The sequence below is a fragment of the Odocoileus virginianus genome, chromosome 26 (assembly GCF_023699985.2).
Source record: "Odocoileus virginianus isolate 20LAN1187 ecotype Illinois chromosome 26, Ovbor_1.2, whole genome shotgun sequence".
Classification (NCBI taxonomy): Eukaryota; Metazoa; Chordata; class Mammalia; order Artiodactyla; family Cervidae; genus Odocoileus; species Odocoileus virginianus.
In genome coordinates, this window is record NC_069699.1 from 46,918,438 (window position 1) to 46,932,856 (window position 14,419).

General features: G+C 62.4%; 1 protein-coding gene across 1 annotated transcript in view; it reads right to left on the minus strand.

Moving 5' to 3' along the window:
* The window catches only part of BSN (bassoon presynaptic cytomatrix protein), a 79,024-nt gene that overhangs the window by 13,319 nt on the left and 51,286 nt on the right, over nucleotides 1-14,419 (minus strand). Inside the window, 2 exon segments of the mRNA XM_070456075.1 lie at nucleotides 593-7,237; nucleotides 7,680-8,147. Of these exon segments, the coding sequence (XP_070312176.1) occupies nucleotides 593-7,237; nucleotides 7,680-8,147 (7,113 nt within the window).

Sequence of the window (14,419 nt, forward strand, 5' to 3'; positions counted from 1 at the left end):
TGCTATCTAGGGGAGCAGACAGGTGTGTGAACAGACTCACTGGTGGGATGGGGGCACGGGACAAAATGAGGTGGAGAGCATACTGCAGCCTACGGGGATGGGCCCTGAAGGGTAGTCCAGGGGGCTGGGGCTTTGTGTGGGGCAAGGGGAGCCAGGCTGAAGCTGGGGAATGGGGAGCAGCTCAGCCAGGTCCGTGTTACTCTTTTTTCCAGGAAACATCCAGAGAAGAGGTTTGGACTTGGAGGGGCACAGGCCGGATGGGAGAGCTGGGGAGGCTGGAAGAAGGAGGTGGCAGAGCCTAGGCCAGCTGTGGGCCGTGAAGCGGCAGCTCTAGGGAGGGGCTGAAGTTTCCAGCAGGGTCTGGATGGCCTCGGGGGCCCATGTGTGAGTGTGTCTTGCCCAGGATCACCTTGCTGGGCTGTGGGCTCCACTGGATATGCACCCAATGTGCCTCCGACTCTCGACTTCTAGCTCTGGGCTTTTGGAGCTGGAGGTGACTCCACTCCCACCCCAGGAGACGCCCCTCCCTGTGGGGCCCCCCAGGCTAAGCCGAGACCCCTGTCCCACCCTGGCCCAGCCCCGGCGCCCATACCTGGCTACCCAGTCCCCCCTGGTGCTGGTAGAGGGGGAATCTCTCTTTGGCAGACTCCTCGGCGGTGGGGCTGAGGGGCTTAGGGTCAGACAGGGAGCGCTGCAGGGTCTTCATGGGGCGCGGCAGCGTCTGCTGGCGGAAAGCGCTGTCAGCTGTGAAGTGCTTCTGGGGACTCACGTGAGCCTTGTTCAGCCTCTCACTGGAAGCAAAGGAGGTGTCCAGGAGCCGGTGTGGGGACAGGGGGGAGACTGGTGAGTAGAGGACCTGGGGAGACTTGGGAGGCTGGCGGCTCACGAGCTGCGAGAGGGACTCCGGGGGCAGGTGGGCCTGGTATCCGATCTCCAGGGGATCCGGCTTCTTTTTTTCGAATCTGCCCAGGGGCCCTGGGGTGACGATCTGGATGCCAGGCAGGTAGGGACTGATGGCGGTAGGCCCCATGAGCTGCGGCCCAGCCACGCCCTGGGCTTGCCCCTCCGGCTCCGTCTGGCAGGCCAGGCTCTCGCCGCGCCCAGTCTTCTCGGGCGCCGATATGTACCTGACGATCTCCACCTTGGGGTCGGTGACAGCCGTGATGTGGATGGCTGGAGAGACTCGGGGTAGCTGGTCAGGCTCTGTCTGCACGGAGCAGTCACTGATGGTCTGGATGCCCACACTGCTCGTGGGCCTCGCGGCGGGGGCAGCAGCGGAGGAGGAGGCCGTGGCATCGTGCTTGCTGTCAGAGCCGGAGTCTGAGTGGCGGGAGAGACGGGACCGGCGGCGGCGCACAGGCTGCTCCCACTCGGCACTGTCCTCATCGTCGGTCTGCACGCTGCAGTCAGCACTCCGCCGTGCCCGGCGCCGTCGGGTCAGGAGGTAGCGGCCCTCTCCATCCTCGTCGTCCGTCTGCACGCTGCTGTCCGCTATCCTCCTGACCCCGCAGGGCTCGGGCGCTGACTCCGGCTCGCATGCGTCCCTCAGGCGTGGCATGGAGTGCCGCTTCTTGAGGCCGCCGCTGCGGCCCGCCTCCCACGGCTCCTCCGTCTGCAGCGACATGTCCGAGGCAGAGCTGGGGAGACCACGGTGTGGTATGGGCTCACGCGGCTGCCCAGACCCCTCGGGCACAGCGATGAAGGCCGCATGGGTCAGGGGTGGCCAGTACTGGCCGTTCTGGGCCAGCTCTGGGGCTGCTGGGGGCGGCCCTCTGCTAGGTGCCTCACAGGCCACTGGGAAGGGTGGCTTCTGCCGCTGCTTCTGTTCCTCCAGCTGCTGCTGCAGCTGCTGCTGCAGCTGCTGGATCTGCTCTAGCTGCAGGCGCTGTTGGGCCAGCTGCTCCCGCTGCAGGGCAAACTGCGCCTGCCGCTCCTCCTGCTGCTGCTGCAGCACGTGATGCTTGAGGGTCTGCAGCTCCTGCAGCTCCCGCTGCACCAGCAGCTGCTCCTCTTCACGGTGCCGCTGCAGCTCCACACGTTCCCGTTCCAGCTCCTCCTGCAGCCGCAGCTGCCGCAGCTTTTCCAGCTCCACCCGCTCTCGCTCCAGCTGCAGCAGCTGCTCCTGCTGCTTCCGCTGCCTCTCCTCTGGCAAGGCATCCTCCCTCTCGAGCCCCGGCCGGCCCAGGGGCCCGCTGCCACCCCCGGGAGTGGCCTCTCCCGGCGGCTTCTGGCCCACCCCCAGGGCTGGGGCTGCTCCTGCCTCCTTGGCAGCAGCAGGGGTTGCTGTGGAAAGGGGTTCTTCCCGAGCAGCCCCAGCAGGCAGCTCTGGCCTGGGGGACCCCCCAGTCCCTGGGGCCTTGGCAGCAGCCGGCTTCCCCAGGTAAACAGGGCCTTCAGTGGGTGGAACACTGGCAGGGGCGGGGAATCTACTTGGTACAGGGTATCGGTACAGCCCCGTGGGCCCGAGAGGGACGCGAGGGGCAATCACGGGCATGCGCGTCAGGCTGGCAAGCGGCACAGCTGCAACTCCACCGGGTGGGTAAGGCCTGTACATGCTGCTACGCACCATGGGCCGCAGGACTGAGGCAGGCTGCGTGGTGATGGGCAGTGTTGCAGCAATTGGAGTGTTGATGGTTGAGTAGATCATGCCATCGGCTGCCCGCACAGTGGCTGTGGATGGCAGCAGCTGTCTGACTGCTGCGGCCTGGCCAGCTGTAGGCCGGTACTGGGCCAGGTTTCCAGGACTCCCCTGGCCCTCCGGGAAGGTGGGGTTCCCAAGGAGGCCAGGTCTCAGGGGAGCCAGGCCCTGCGGGGCACTGAGCCTGGGCTGGGGCTGATACTGCATGAGGTCGGGGCCCCCACCACCACTGCCGTGCCGCCCTCCATACTGGTCCATGGAGTTGAGGGCCGCACACATACGGCTTATCTCACGGGCTGTGGTGGCGCTGTACTGGGCCAGGCTGGCCTCCTGGAAGCCAGCTGCGTCTCCCCGTGGGCCATACCTGTGATCTGAGAAGATGTTTGACACTGAGCTGTACCGCCGCATGGGAAGCGGGTGAGTCAAAAGGTCTGTGGGGTGACGCAGGTCAGTGAATGAACCATACTGCAAGCCTTGCCCGAGGTAGCGGCCATCTGCAAAGCCCAGGCTGTAGGAGTGCTTCAGGGAGCTGAGGTCCATGGCCGAGTCTCGTCCTGGGCCCTGGAAGAGCTGCCCAAGCCTGTGGGCATGGTAGTTGAGGCCGGCTTCAGCCAGATTGGTGTCGGACATAGAGGAATACAGCCTGCCAGGGAGGCCCTGTGGGTAGGCCCTCTGCTCCTCGTGGGGGCCGGGTCCCCCGACCACCTGCGCCCGGTATGTGGGGGGCTCGGGAGGTTCTGGGTCCCGGGGACTGTAGAAGGGGCCGCTGCTTTGGCCAGGTGGGGCAACTTCTGCCACACTCCTCTCAGGTGCGCTTGGGGCAGCGCGGAAGCCGCCCGTGCAGCTGCTGCCAAAGGGGAACTTATAGACCATGTCGCAGCATGCCAGCTGGCTCTCAGGCCTCATACCCGTGAGGTCCAGGGCCCCTGCTGGCTCCTCTGGGAGCAGGGTGCTCACGGTGCCTGCTGCACCTTCGCCCACCTGCACCACCACTGTGTGTGGCTTCCTGGTGCCTGGCAGGGCGTGTGACCGCAGCTCTGTGGGAGCGGCCCGATGGGGTTCGGTACCAGGCTCTGGCACTGGGCCCGACTTGAGGCCAACACTCTGCGCCGGGCCCACCTGAGTGATCAAAACGTCCCTTCTGGCCAAAGGTGCTACCTGGTTGGACAGGTTATACCTGGCAAACTTAGTCTCCCGGGGTCTTCCCCGAGGCCCACCACGATACGGCGCGGTCTGGACGGCCTGCTCTACCTGCTTGACCTGGGCCAAGCACACTGGGCTCCCCGCGCCCTGGCCAAAGTCAAGCCGGCTCTGGAAGGGGTCTCCATAAACCACAGGCTGCTTCTGCTGAGCCATGAGCACAGAGGAGGCCATGGTGATGCTCACGGTGGTGGCGGTGCTGAGGAAGGCATGTGTCTGCTCCTGGGCATTGAGGTTGATCACCAGAGGCTGCACAGCGGTCGACTGGCGTCCTGGGATTGGATCCAGAGCCAGGCCGTACTTCCTCGCTTCCACAGCCAGAGAGGTCAGGTCCATGCCCTGGTCGGTGAGGATGATGGGCGTGGGCTTGATGGCAGTGCGAAGGTCTACCACGGCACTGCCCGGGGGCCTGGGGCCGGGCTCAACCCTAGACGTTCCAGGGACGGAGGAGATCCGGCACAAAGAGATGTTCTCGGCAGGCAGGGCGCCCCAGCCATACACTGCCAGGGGCCCATCTGCACCAGCGCTGGGTGCCCGCGGGAAGCCAGGGGACCCAGGCAGTTCGGGGGGCTGAGACCCACTTGGAGGTGTTGTCTGGCTGTAGCTGTGGGTGGTAGGCTGGGTGTCAACAGGTGAGCACACTGGGGAAGTGGAGGCACTGGCATGGACCATCTTGGTCTGGCTGGAGGCATCTGATGCCAGGGTGATAACCATGAACGGGCCATCCTGAGAGGACTGCTGCCATACCAGGTGAGGCATGCTGGGTCGGTGTGGCGTTTGTGTGCCCTGAGCCACCGTGGGTGTCGGCGCAGGGGCGCCAGGGCTCCGTGGCGTGTCCAAGGCAGGGGTTGGGCTTGGTGTCTGTGTAGAGAACTCCGCGGTGGCCCTTGGGCCCAGCTTGCCAGGGGAGAATGTGGGACTCTCTGAGGGAGAAGATGGAGAGAGAGGGGGGCTGGAGCCCGCAAAATAGGGATATCCCCGGGAGGTCTGTGGGGGGCCACCCTCACCCTCACTCACACCCAGGGGCTTCTCTCTGGTAGCCCGCCCACTGACAGCTGGGCCACGGGGGGCCTGGGGTAGCTCCTCAGTTTGAGACCCATAGTTTGCAGTGGCCGGGCTCTGTCCATAGCCATGGCCAGCGAAAGAGGGTGAAGGGCTACGCTCAGAGGCTGCTGGGGAAGTCGGAGCCATGTACCCTCGTGGCAAGCCAGCCGGACCAGGGGTCGCAGCCGTGGAGGCCAAGGCCCTGGGGCCCTGGGCAAAGCCTATGCCTACTTCCTTGGAGGTGGAGCTGGGGGAGGCAGGAGCGCTGTGCAATTTGACGGGGTCCTGAGGCTCCTTTGCAAAATGCTGAGTCACACGGACATCAGGGATGACTCGGCCCCCACTGCTGTCTGAGGTGGTGGAGGTGGTGAAAGACACGGGGGCAGCAAGCTGGGTGGGACTGGTACCAGGGGTGAGTGGGCCGCCATTCTGTTTCATCGGGTCCATGTACGCACTCTGGGCATTCAGAAACTGCTTCTCCTTCTTCTTGTCCTCAGCAAAGGCCAGGTCCCGCGAGGAGGCCTGGTGCATGCGGGCGATGCTCTGGGATGTCTGGAGGATCTCCTGGTACACGGCTGCTCCCAGGCCGGCTGGCGTGCCCTCCGCAACCGGCTGGGCAGCCCCGCCATAGTCACGGTCTGGGGTGTCCTGGTATTCAAAGGAACCCTGGGCCCGGGGAGCTGCAGGCTGAGAGGGACCATCATGGGGCCCACGGCCCCCTGCCGCCTGGCCCTGTTGCCGCTGGAGCAGCTCGGCCTTCCGCATCATCTCCTCGTAGGCCTCCTCAGCGCTCTTGAGGGGCCGGCCGGAGCTGGGGGTCGTGGCGCTGCCCGAGGGGGTCTCGGTGGGAGAGTAGAGGGACATGAAGGTGGGCAGGTTGTACTCACTGCCCGACTTGTAGAGCCGGCCGGGGCCCCCCTCCGGGGCCTCGGCCTCTGAGTCGAGGGAAGGTGAGGGCGAGTACTCGGAGCAGGAGGAGCGGTGGAGCTCCTCCATCTCGGCCGCCTGCCTCAGCTCCTCCGTGGGCGAGGCATCCTCGATGGGTGACAGGTTGCTGGGGGGGGTCTTGGAGCGCTCGCGCCGCCGCTGGGCCCGCAGCTCCTCCTTGTCCCGCCGGGTCTTGCGGGCCGTGCTGCGGATGCGCTGCTGCTCCACCTCCCGCATCTTCTCCTGCTCCCGCAGCAGCTCCTCCTCCTCCCGAAGCTCCTCCTCCTCCGAGGAGTCCTCGATGGTGGGCAGCAGGGGCCCGTGTGAGCGGTGCCGGGCCTTGCGCTGCTGCTTGGCCTCCTCCAGCCTTTGCCGGCGGCTGGGGCTGCTGTCACTGTCCTCCTCCAGAGAGGACAGGGAGGTGGGTGAGGTGCCCGACGTGTAGCTGGGCGTGGAGGCCGGTAGTGTGGATGAGTGCTCCCCGCGGGAGCGGTCCTCGGGCGAGCCCGTCAGGCTCTCCATCTCCAGCTCAGGCTCCCGGTCCAGGGTGGGGTCGGGGCCTGGGCCCATGTCCAGCTCATGGCCGTAGCTGCCCGTACTATTGAGCTCAATGGTCTTGAAGCGGCGGAGCCCGCCCTGCAGGGCCCCAGCAGCACCGTCCACGTCCTCCGCGGGGCCTCCCTCGGACAGCAGCTCCTCATAGCCCGTGGTTGCGTTGTGGGGCAGGCGCCTCTTGGGCAGCACTCCTGGCTCTTGGCTGGGCTCGGGCCGGGGCCGGGGCCCACCCTTCTGGGAGACATGTTTGGCCGGGCTGGGCCCGGCGGGGGTGGCCTCGTCCTCCTCCAGGTTGTCTTCCTCGGCGCTCATCTCCAGGATCTGCCGCCGCATGAACTCCTCGTCGGTCAGGTCTGCCGCCCGGGCCGGGGGCTGGGGCGGGAGAGGGGACAGGCCGCCCTCGCTGCTGTCCTCCACATAGTCGTGCCTCAGCTGGCTCCCGAAGTCATCGGAGGACTCCGCTGCATCCTGCTGCTCCCCCCGGCACCCCCACTCCGCGGAATCATCTTCCTCCTCCAGGATCTCCTCCAGCTCCTCGTCGGAGTTGAATGCCTCAGGCAAGATGGACAAAGAGTGGGGCCGGCGCTTCTGCTCCTCAGCACTGCCGCTCGGCGGCCTGCTCCGCTCGCCACTGGGGGCCGGGCCCTGGGCCTCCGGCGAAGGCCGCATGCTGCTCCCCACCTTATGGAGCTCCGAGGGGCTGGGCGGGCGGGGCCCAGTCACCCCTGCGCTGTCCAGCTGCTCCACCTCCTGCCGCACGACACCAGTGATCTCGCTCTGAGAGCTGGAGATGCCGTCAGAGGAATAACCTGTGTCGCTGAGGCTCTGTGGGCTCCGAGACAGGTCCTGAGAGTAAGGCTTGCCCCCCGGCTCCTACAGCGGGCAAGAAGCAGATGCTGACTGCTGATGGCAGATGGCTCCTGGGGGAGCCCCAGCCTCTCTGTCAACCCCTGGGGCCCTAGGGAGGGGGTGCCTCCACCCTCGGGGGAATCAGGGCCCACCACCCACTCCATTGCTCTGGGCTTGCATAACTCACAGGTTCCATGTCAAACCCCAAGCATCCCTAGGTTCTCAAAGAGAAGTGTTACTAGATCTAATGGTAGCAAAGATGCAACAAAGCATCTAAAAAGGTGTCAAACACAGGATCAGCCTAGAACCCAGAGGCTCCAGGCCCACCATGCCTCAGCAAGGCGGCTCTGCTGTCCTCTGAGGCCCAAAGGGCCGTCCCAGGTCCACACCCCAGTCCCGCGGGGAGCTAAACCCTTCTCTACACTCCCCTGCCTGAAAGCCAGGATCCCTGGGAAGGATGACTGACCTCCGTCTCCCCACCCTTGGGGGCTTCTGGAACAGCCTTGGCGGTGGGGGTGCTGGGTTCGGTCCTCCGAACCCCAGCCTTTGCCTTAGGAGTCCCAGGGGGCAGGGTGGTCTCTGGAGGGGGCTTCGGCACAGGCTCGGCTTTAGCTGAAACTCCTGTCTTCTTTTCCTGGGCGCTGCTCGGGGTCCTGCTGGGTTCGGAAGTCCTGGCGGGCTTGGCCTGGGGACTGGCCTTGGAGAGCAGGGGGGTGGCCTTGGTGGGCAGGGGGGTGGCCTTGGCAGGTGGGGGGCCTGATGGCTGGCCGAGCCCCTGTGGCCCTTTCTGCTTTGGAGGGGCTGTTCCAGCTGTTCGGTGAGGGGCCCCCACGGGGGGTTGCTGTGAGGCAGGCAGCGGCAGGGGCGTCGGCTCTCCCAGGCTGCCCTCCAGAAGCCGCTTTGTTTGGCAGTTCAGACAGAGCCACTCGGTTTTCTGTAAGGAAACGAGAGAGGAGGGTTTTGATGAAAATCACAAAGACACTGGAGTACTTAAAGATGACTTCTGTGACTATTTCTACAAACACAAGGAGGAGAAAGTCTCCCAGAGCATGACACTACAGACATGAGGAGCCAAAGACGGATGGGTCTGTTGGTCCCAAATGACAGAGGGCCTTTAGATGCTCGTGTACAGAGTTCAAAAGACAAACCTCAAGGAAGGGTCCCTTCCTTACCCCACAGGGAGCTTTCCACTAGGCTGAAAAGGAGGACCTGTACGAGAGAGAAGGCTACAAAAGCAGCACAGAGTGTAGGGACGAGGGGGGCTGGGGCCTCTCCCCAGGGTGTGAACAGCCCTGGGAGCAGAGCAGAGTCCCCCAGGTGAGCGTGCCCTTTCAGGAAGGGCATCAGGCTGGGAGCACCTCCCAGATGCACTGCCCCTCCGCAGCCTCCTAATTCTCAGGCTTCAGACACCATCCTTCTCCATTTCCAAGTGCGTGCTGTGCTGGGAGGGGACCGGCTCTCGGGGCCAGGGGAGGCTGTCTAGGGGAAGTCTTGCTTGGCAGTTGAGGGTGGGGCCGAGCAATCCCCTTTGCTCACACCTCAACCCGAGTCACCTTGTCTTAGACCAATAAAGACCCCTATGCAAAAGCCTCCTCCTGCTCCCCGGACTCTGGGCTCTTCTGACAGGGACTGTCTGCCGGCTCTGAGGGCCGGGCTGGGATCCTCCTCTACCATCAGCCCCTCACTTTCAAGACTACTCCCTTTGTGTCAGTCTCAGTGCTGGGGGCCGGAGACACAGCCGTGGCTATAACGAACGCATGGGCTGGTACACGGTCTTCATGGAAGCCAGAGCCCAAAGGGGTCGTTCCGAGTATGACATGGACATCAATGGTGAAGTTTCCAGAACCCCAGCAGCCAAGTCAAACCCCCCCAGGTGCCACCATCTGCACAGGGAAGGGTCTAAGCACCTCTTGAGCAGGTGATTTCTGTAGCAGCTCAGTGGCGGGCAGGGGATGTCTTCCAGGGGCCTTCTCCAGAGTCAGAGCTCCTCCTTGGCGGGACTTGGGTGGGGAATGAGAGTAACAGGCACCCCAGTGCCTGTTCTCGCCCCAGGGTGCAGAGCCTTGGCACCTCTACTATCCTGCTCTTACACATGAGGGTGCCCAGACTCTTGGGCTCCTGCCAGCAGCTTGATCATCAGGATGGGGTGTCAGAGGAACCAAAGGACACAGAACCACAAGGTCAGAGAGCCAGGGACAGGGCCATGAGAAAGCCTTCAGCCCTCACCAGCCCAGAGGGCCAGAATCTTTAGCACCCTTACCTCACATACCACCCCTGGGCCTATGACATCCCTGAGTCCACCCAACAGAACCCTGGAAGTATGGTACCTCCAAGATGTCTGCCCTTGGCCTGGCACCTGCAGGCCACCATGGTGGGTGCTGTATCAATGGTTCTGCCCTGGGCCCTGACGGGAGGCCAGGCCAGGCAGGTGGCAGGGCCTGGGTGTTGACTGAAGGATAGGTCTGCTCCACAGGCTTGGGACTCAGGGCCTTGAGACTGCTTCCCTGAGACTAGAGCTCCAACTCTGCCTGGAGGCTGAATTCCATACCTAGGTCCTGAACAGAGGGGCTCAGCAATGGAGGGGAACCCTTCAGAGGTCCCACATGTCCTCACCCTGCTCCTTGCAGGGCCTGGTTCCAGCACCACTGCTGACTTCCTGGGACCTTATCGGATGCTCTGTGTGTCCCTCATACAAACTCCTACAAGGTCATGGGTGCTGGCCCCTGGCTAGGCCATGGGCTCACTTGGTGCCTAAGGAGACTGCTGGGTGGGCTGAGCCAGCATCACCTTGGGTCACCTTGGGAATCCCTCCGTGTTGGAGAGGACTGTGAGGTGGCAAAAAGACCCTAGAGAAATGGGAGGGATGTCGGCAGAGACCCAGAGGAAGTTCTAGAAATGAGCAAACAGTCCCTTCCCTAGCCCCAGGATCAGCACGATGGAGTGAGGATCTGGGCCTGGATAGGGGGCTGGCCCAAGGTAACATTGCCCTGGCTCTCCCTTGGGCCCATGTATATGGCTATTCAGGATAGGCCTCTCGAAGCTTGGTCATCTGCCTCGCTCACCTTGGTGGTTTGGCAAACCTCTGACCTCCACCTCTGGCCGGCAGACCCAGCCACAGAAGGAACAGTCCGAATGAAGCAAGGCCACCTTGGAAGGGTGGCGGGGATGGAGGCGACAGACCTCATGCCAAGAGCTCAGAGTCAGCCCCTGCAGCAGCCTGCTTACCTGAGCCCAGAGGCCCAGCCCTCAGCAGAGCGTGTCAACTGTGGTCACAGGCTCCCTGGGGCCTTGTTCCTTCCCACACTTACTCCTCTCAGAGGCAGCCAGGCTGCAGAAGGAGTGCCCAGTTGGCCCTCTTGCTCCTGGCTCTGCTAAAGCAGGCAGCCGGGGAGGAGGCGGAGGCATGTGAGGGAAGAGCTAAAAATAAACACCTTACCTGGCAGCTGGAGGCCCTTCCCCAGCCCCTTGGGGGTGGGGGGAGAAGGGTATAGGGCATTCAGACCATTAGAGGGAGAGCCAGGGGGAGACCTGGCCAAGGCCCAAGTCTTCTGGAGGGTGAGGATGGGGTGGGAGGCAGGCCGTGCCTGGGGGTGGGAAGGCAGCTGGGAGCTGTGGCCCTGACCCCTCTGTCTGTGCTGCTTGCATTTCTGCCCCTCACTTGCCCCCACTCCACCCCCACCCCTTCATTCCCTGTTCATTTATTCCCTCTCCCCATTTAGGGTTTACCCCTCATTCATTCATTCCCTTGCGTGTTCTCTGTCATACTCTCCATCACCCAGCCCCAGCTTTGAGGAGCTGCTTGCTTGCTCGTTTCCTACCCCCTTTGGCAAGTGAGCTGGGGATGATGTGGGACCTGCAGATGGACAATGGGAGGCTCTGATGACCATGTCGGCTTTGCCTCCCTCTGTCCAGTGCCTCTCTCGGGGCAGGAAGGTAGCAGCCCCCAAGGGCAATCACCATCTCGTGCACTTCCCTTCGGATGGAGCTAGGTGAGTTCAGGGCGAGGCAGGGGACATGAATTGTCAGAGAGTTGGTGGGGGCCCCCCGGCAGGCATGTGAGACTTCCTGCCTTCCAGAATCACTAGCTGCTGTGCCTTGTGGGCCAAGAGAGCCCAGCGCGGCTGCCCTGGCAGCTGGGCCTCCTCCCCACACTGTGCCTGAATGACCCCGCTGGACATAGTCTCTGCATGTATTGCTGGCTGAGGTGTCCACCTGGTTACAGCGACACTGGGCTGGCTGCCTAGCCCAACATATCCCCAGTCCTACTGCCAGACCAGGGACAGCGGATGAGAATTCCTGAGACAAGGATGCCCAGAGGTTAAAAAAATAAAAGCCCAAGACTGGCACCCTGGGCCACAGGCATGGCCATCACTGGGCTGCTGTTCCTCTCCTGACTGTGGCCTCCGCCTCCAATAAGAGGAATCTCCGCTGAGAGCCCCAGGGTGTGCCTTCACAGTTGGGCTGCCCTCTGCTCATGCTGCAACAACAAATGTGTTTGTTCCCGGGGGCTGAACCTGATGAAACGAGGGGCTTGTGCTGACCACGGGCTCAATTCACACCCAGGCAGTCAGGGCTGGTAGGGACTTCTTGTCCCTGCAGAGACTTCCTTTTCGGACACTCTGGTTCCAACCTCCTGGCTGAAGGGCAGCCTGTGTGCTGGACCTTGCACAAGATTCTGAGGTGTGGCATTTCACTGGTTCTCACAGAAACCTAAGAGAGAGCGTTGAGGCTCCCATTCCGTGTGGAGAAAACGAGGCTCCCTGAGATCTATCCCCAGAGGCAGACTGAGGCAGGGGTACAGCAGAGGCAGCCCCTGCCCCCAGCGCCTTCCCACACATCACAGGCGCCAGGCCCTCTGCCGGGGGGAGGCTTGACTTCTCAAGGCCATGGCTGCTATTTTGGCAATTATAACAAAATAAGAAACTGGTGGCATTACTGTAACTATTCCAATTGCACTAATTTCTTCACAAACTCTATTTTGAACCGAAAGCCAATTAAAAATTAAGCCAGAGGGTACTATTATCCTTCAAAAAGATAAATAGGTAAAAAAAAAAATTGGAATCAACAACTCTTAATTATGAAATGACTCACTAAGTGCCACTGTGGTTAGTTTTTGGAGGAGGTTTCAAAGGGAAGAGGGATCTAGCTTTCCAGTGCCTCCTCCATGGTGTGCTCTGGATCCCCTCTGGAGAAAGAAGGGGGAAAGGTTTTTATGGCTCAGAGATGTTGGGGATGGTCCCCACTCTGGCAGCCCAGACAGGTGGCTGGAGCCACAGCAGGTCTAAGAGGCCTGGAGGGTGTTTGTCCGTCCCCACCAGTTACCCAGCACGCATGCTGACAGGGGTCCCTCTGTTTCACATTGTGCATAGAGGCAGCTTGATGGGGAGAGACTGCTAAGGCAGACCTAACCCTTGGTCCTGGAGAAGGCTCTCTTCTCCACCTCCTCCTGCCACCTCCCTCCCAGGGAGGGATGTGTCTGGGCCACCTGCTGAGAAACCAAGAGTCTCTTACCAAGAACACACAGGGAAACACAAAACTGCTCCAAGAGCCAAGTGGCCATTTGCTGAGACAACACCAGAGATGGCCCGGGGCCTGGTTAAGAGTCTCACCAAGGACAGGCAACAGTGCTGGTGGGAAAGGCGGGGGAGGGGGACACACCAAGCACAGTCCCTTGTCATCAGCCCCTGGTAAGACAGAAAGCAAGCAGAGCCATGAGACAGCACTGATCACTGTCTGCAGGGAGAGAGGACAAAGGACTGAAGTAGGGCCGTGGCTACCGGGACGGAGAGATGAGGCTGGAGTCTAGCCAGCGAGAAGGCAGAGCCACAGGGCTTAGGTCATGGAGGATGCTCAGGGAGACAGGGAGCTGAGGATGTCCCAGGCTGCCAGCTGGCACCTCTGATGGATGACGGTGGCATGGTCTCATGGTGGGAACCATGGAAGTGGCATGATGGCTGCCCATCCACACTTCCCCAGGAGCAGCCCTGGGCCCTCTGGGGATAGCAGCTTTAAGCAGCAGAGCCCTGAGGAGAAATGAGTCAGAGAAGCTGGGCAACCTCCAGACTACTGTCAGGAGCACAGGACCAGAACGCCCAGCAGCTTTGCCATCAAGCCCATGGAACCCACAGATCCTGTGGAGGCAAGGGTGGCCCTGGCCCAGGAGGAGACGGTGGGGCAGGACATGGAGACAGCAGGACATGGACGATGGGGGCAGAGGCCATGACCACCAAGGGGCAGAAGCTCCAGAGTCCAGGAAGATGACAAGCCAACCTTTCACGAGAGGCTGAGCTCAGAATCCAGACCGCTCACCCCGAGTCAGCATGTGACTGAGACTCTTCTGTTTGGGCAGAATCAGCACTTCCTCTGGCCTGGCCCAGAGGCCGCTGAAAGGCACTGTCAGGAACTTTATCCTCCTGGCCAGAGACAGTTCTGCCTTCCCCTCTGCACAGCCTGCTTAATGAGGAAATGTGGGCCAGGAGGTCTCCCGGGGACAAGGTCCTCTGAGCTGGGCAGCACAGCAGGCCAGAGGGGCTCGTCTCAGGCCCCCCGCCCAGCCGTGCATGTGTGCCTGGCTCTGACTAGAGCGCCTCTGCTCTGCGGTGGCTCCTTGGTGTCCCCTCACCTCTCTGGGCTGCCAGGCCAGCCACCCTCCAGTGAGCCACCAGACCTAGGGCTTGGGGCAGTGGCAGTGACAGCCTGGAGGGCCACATGGGCATCCATGAAGAGGTCACCTGTTTTGCTCAAGCCGCCCCTCCCTGCATGTTGGAAAACATGGCCTCTCGTGGCCAAAGTTACTCCCACGGAGGCCTGACCCTAGACAAGTCAGAACTAGGTGCCACAAGCCCATTCCACCACCACACACACGCCTCTGTTGTCTCTGGGCCAGCGGTAGTCATGGCGCCACACTCTGCTGCCTGCCATCAGTTAACACATGGCTCAGCCCAGGGGCCCCAAGACTCAGGTGACTGCTGTGTGCTGAAGGGGGCTTGACATCTCCTGATGTGACACAGCTAGGGACACATCTACCGGCCCAGATGAGCCAATCATAGACCCCAAGGGCACTCTCAGAAGGGGACACACCCAGCTATGTGCAAGGCAGCAAAAGTGGGGTTCACATGGATGAACCAGGTGGGGCAGAGTGGGGTGAGGGGAGGAGCTGGAGCAGCCTCCCAGCCCAGGCTCACCCTGCGCTGCCAGGGTAGCTTC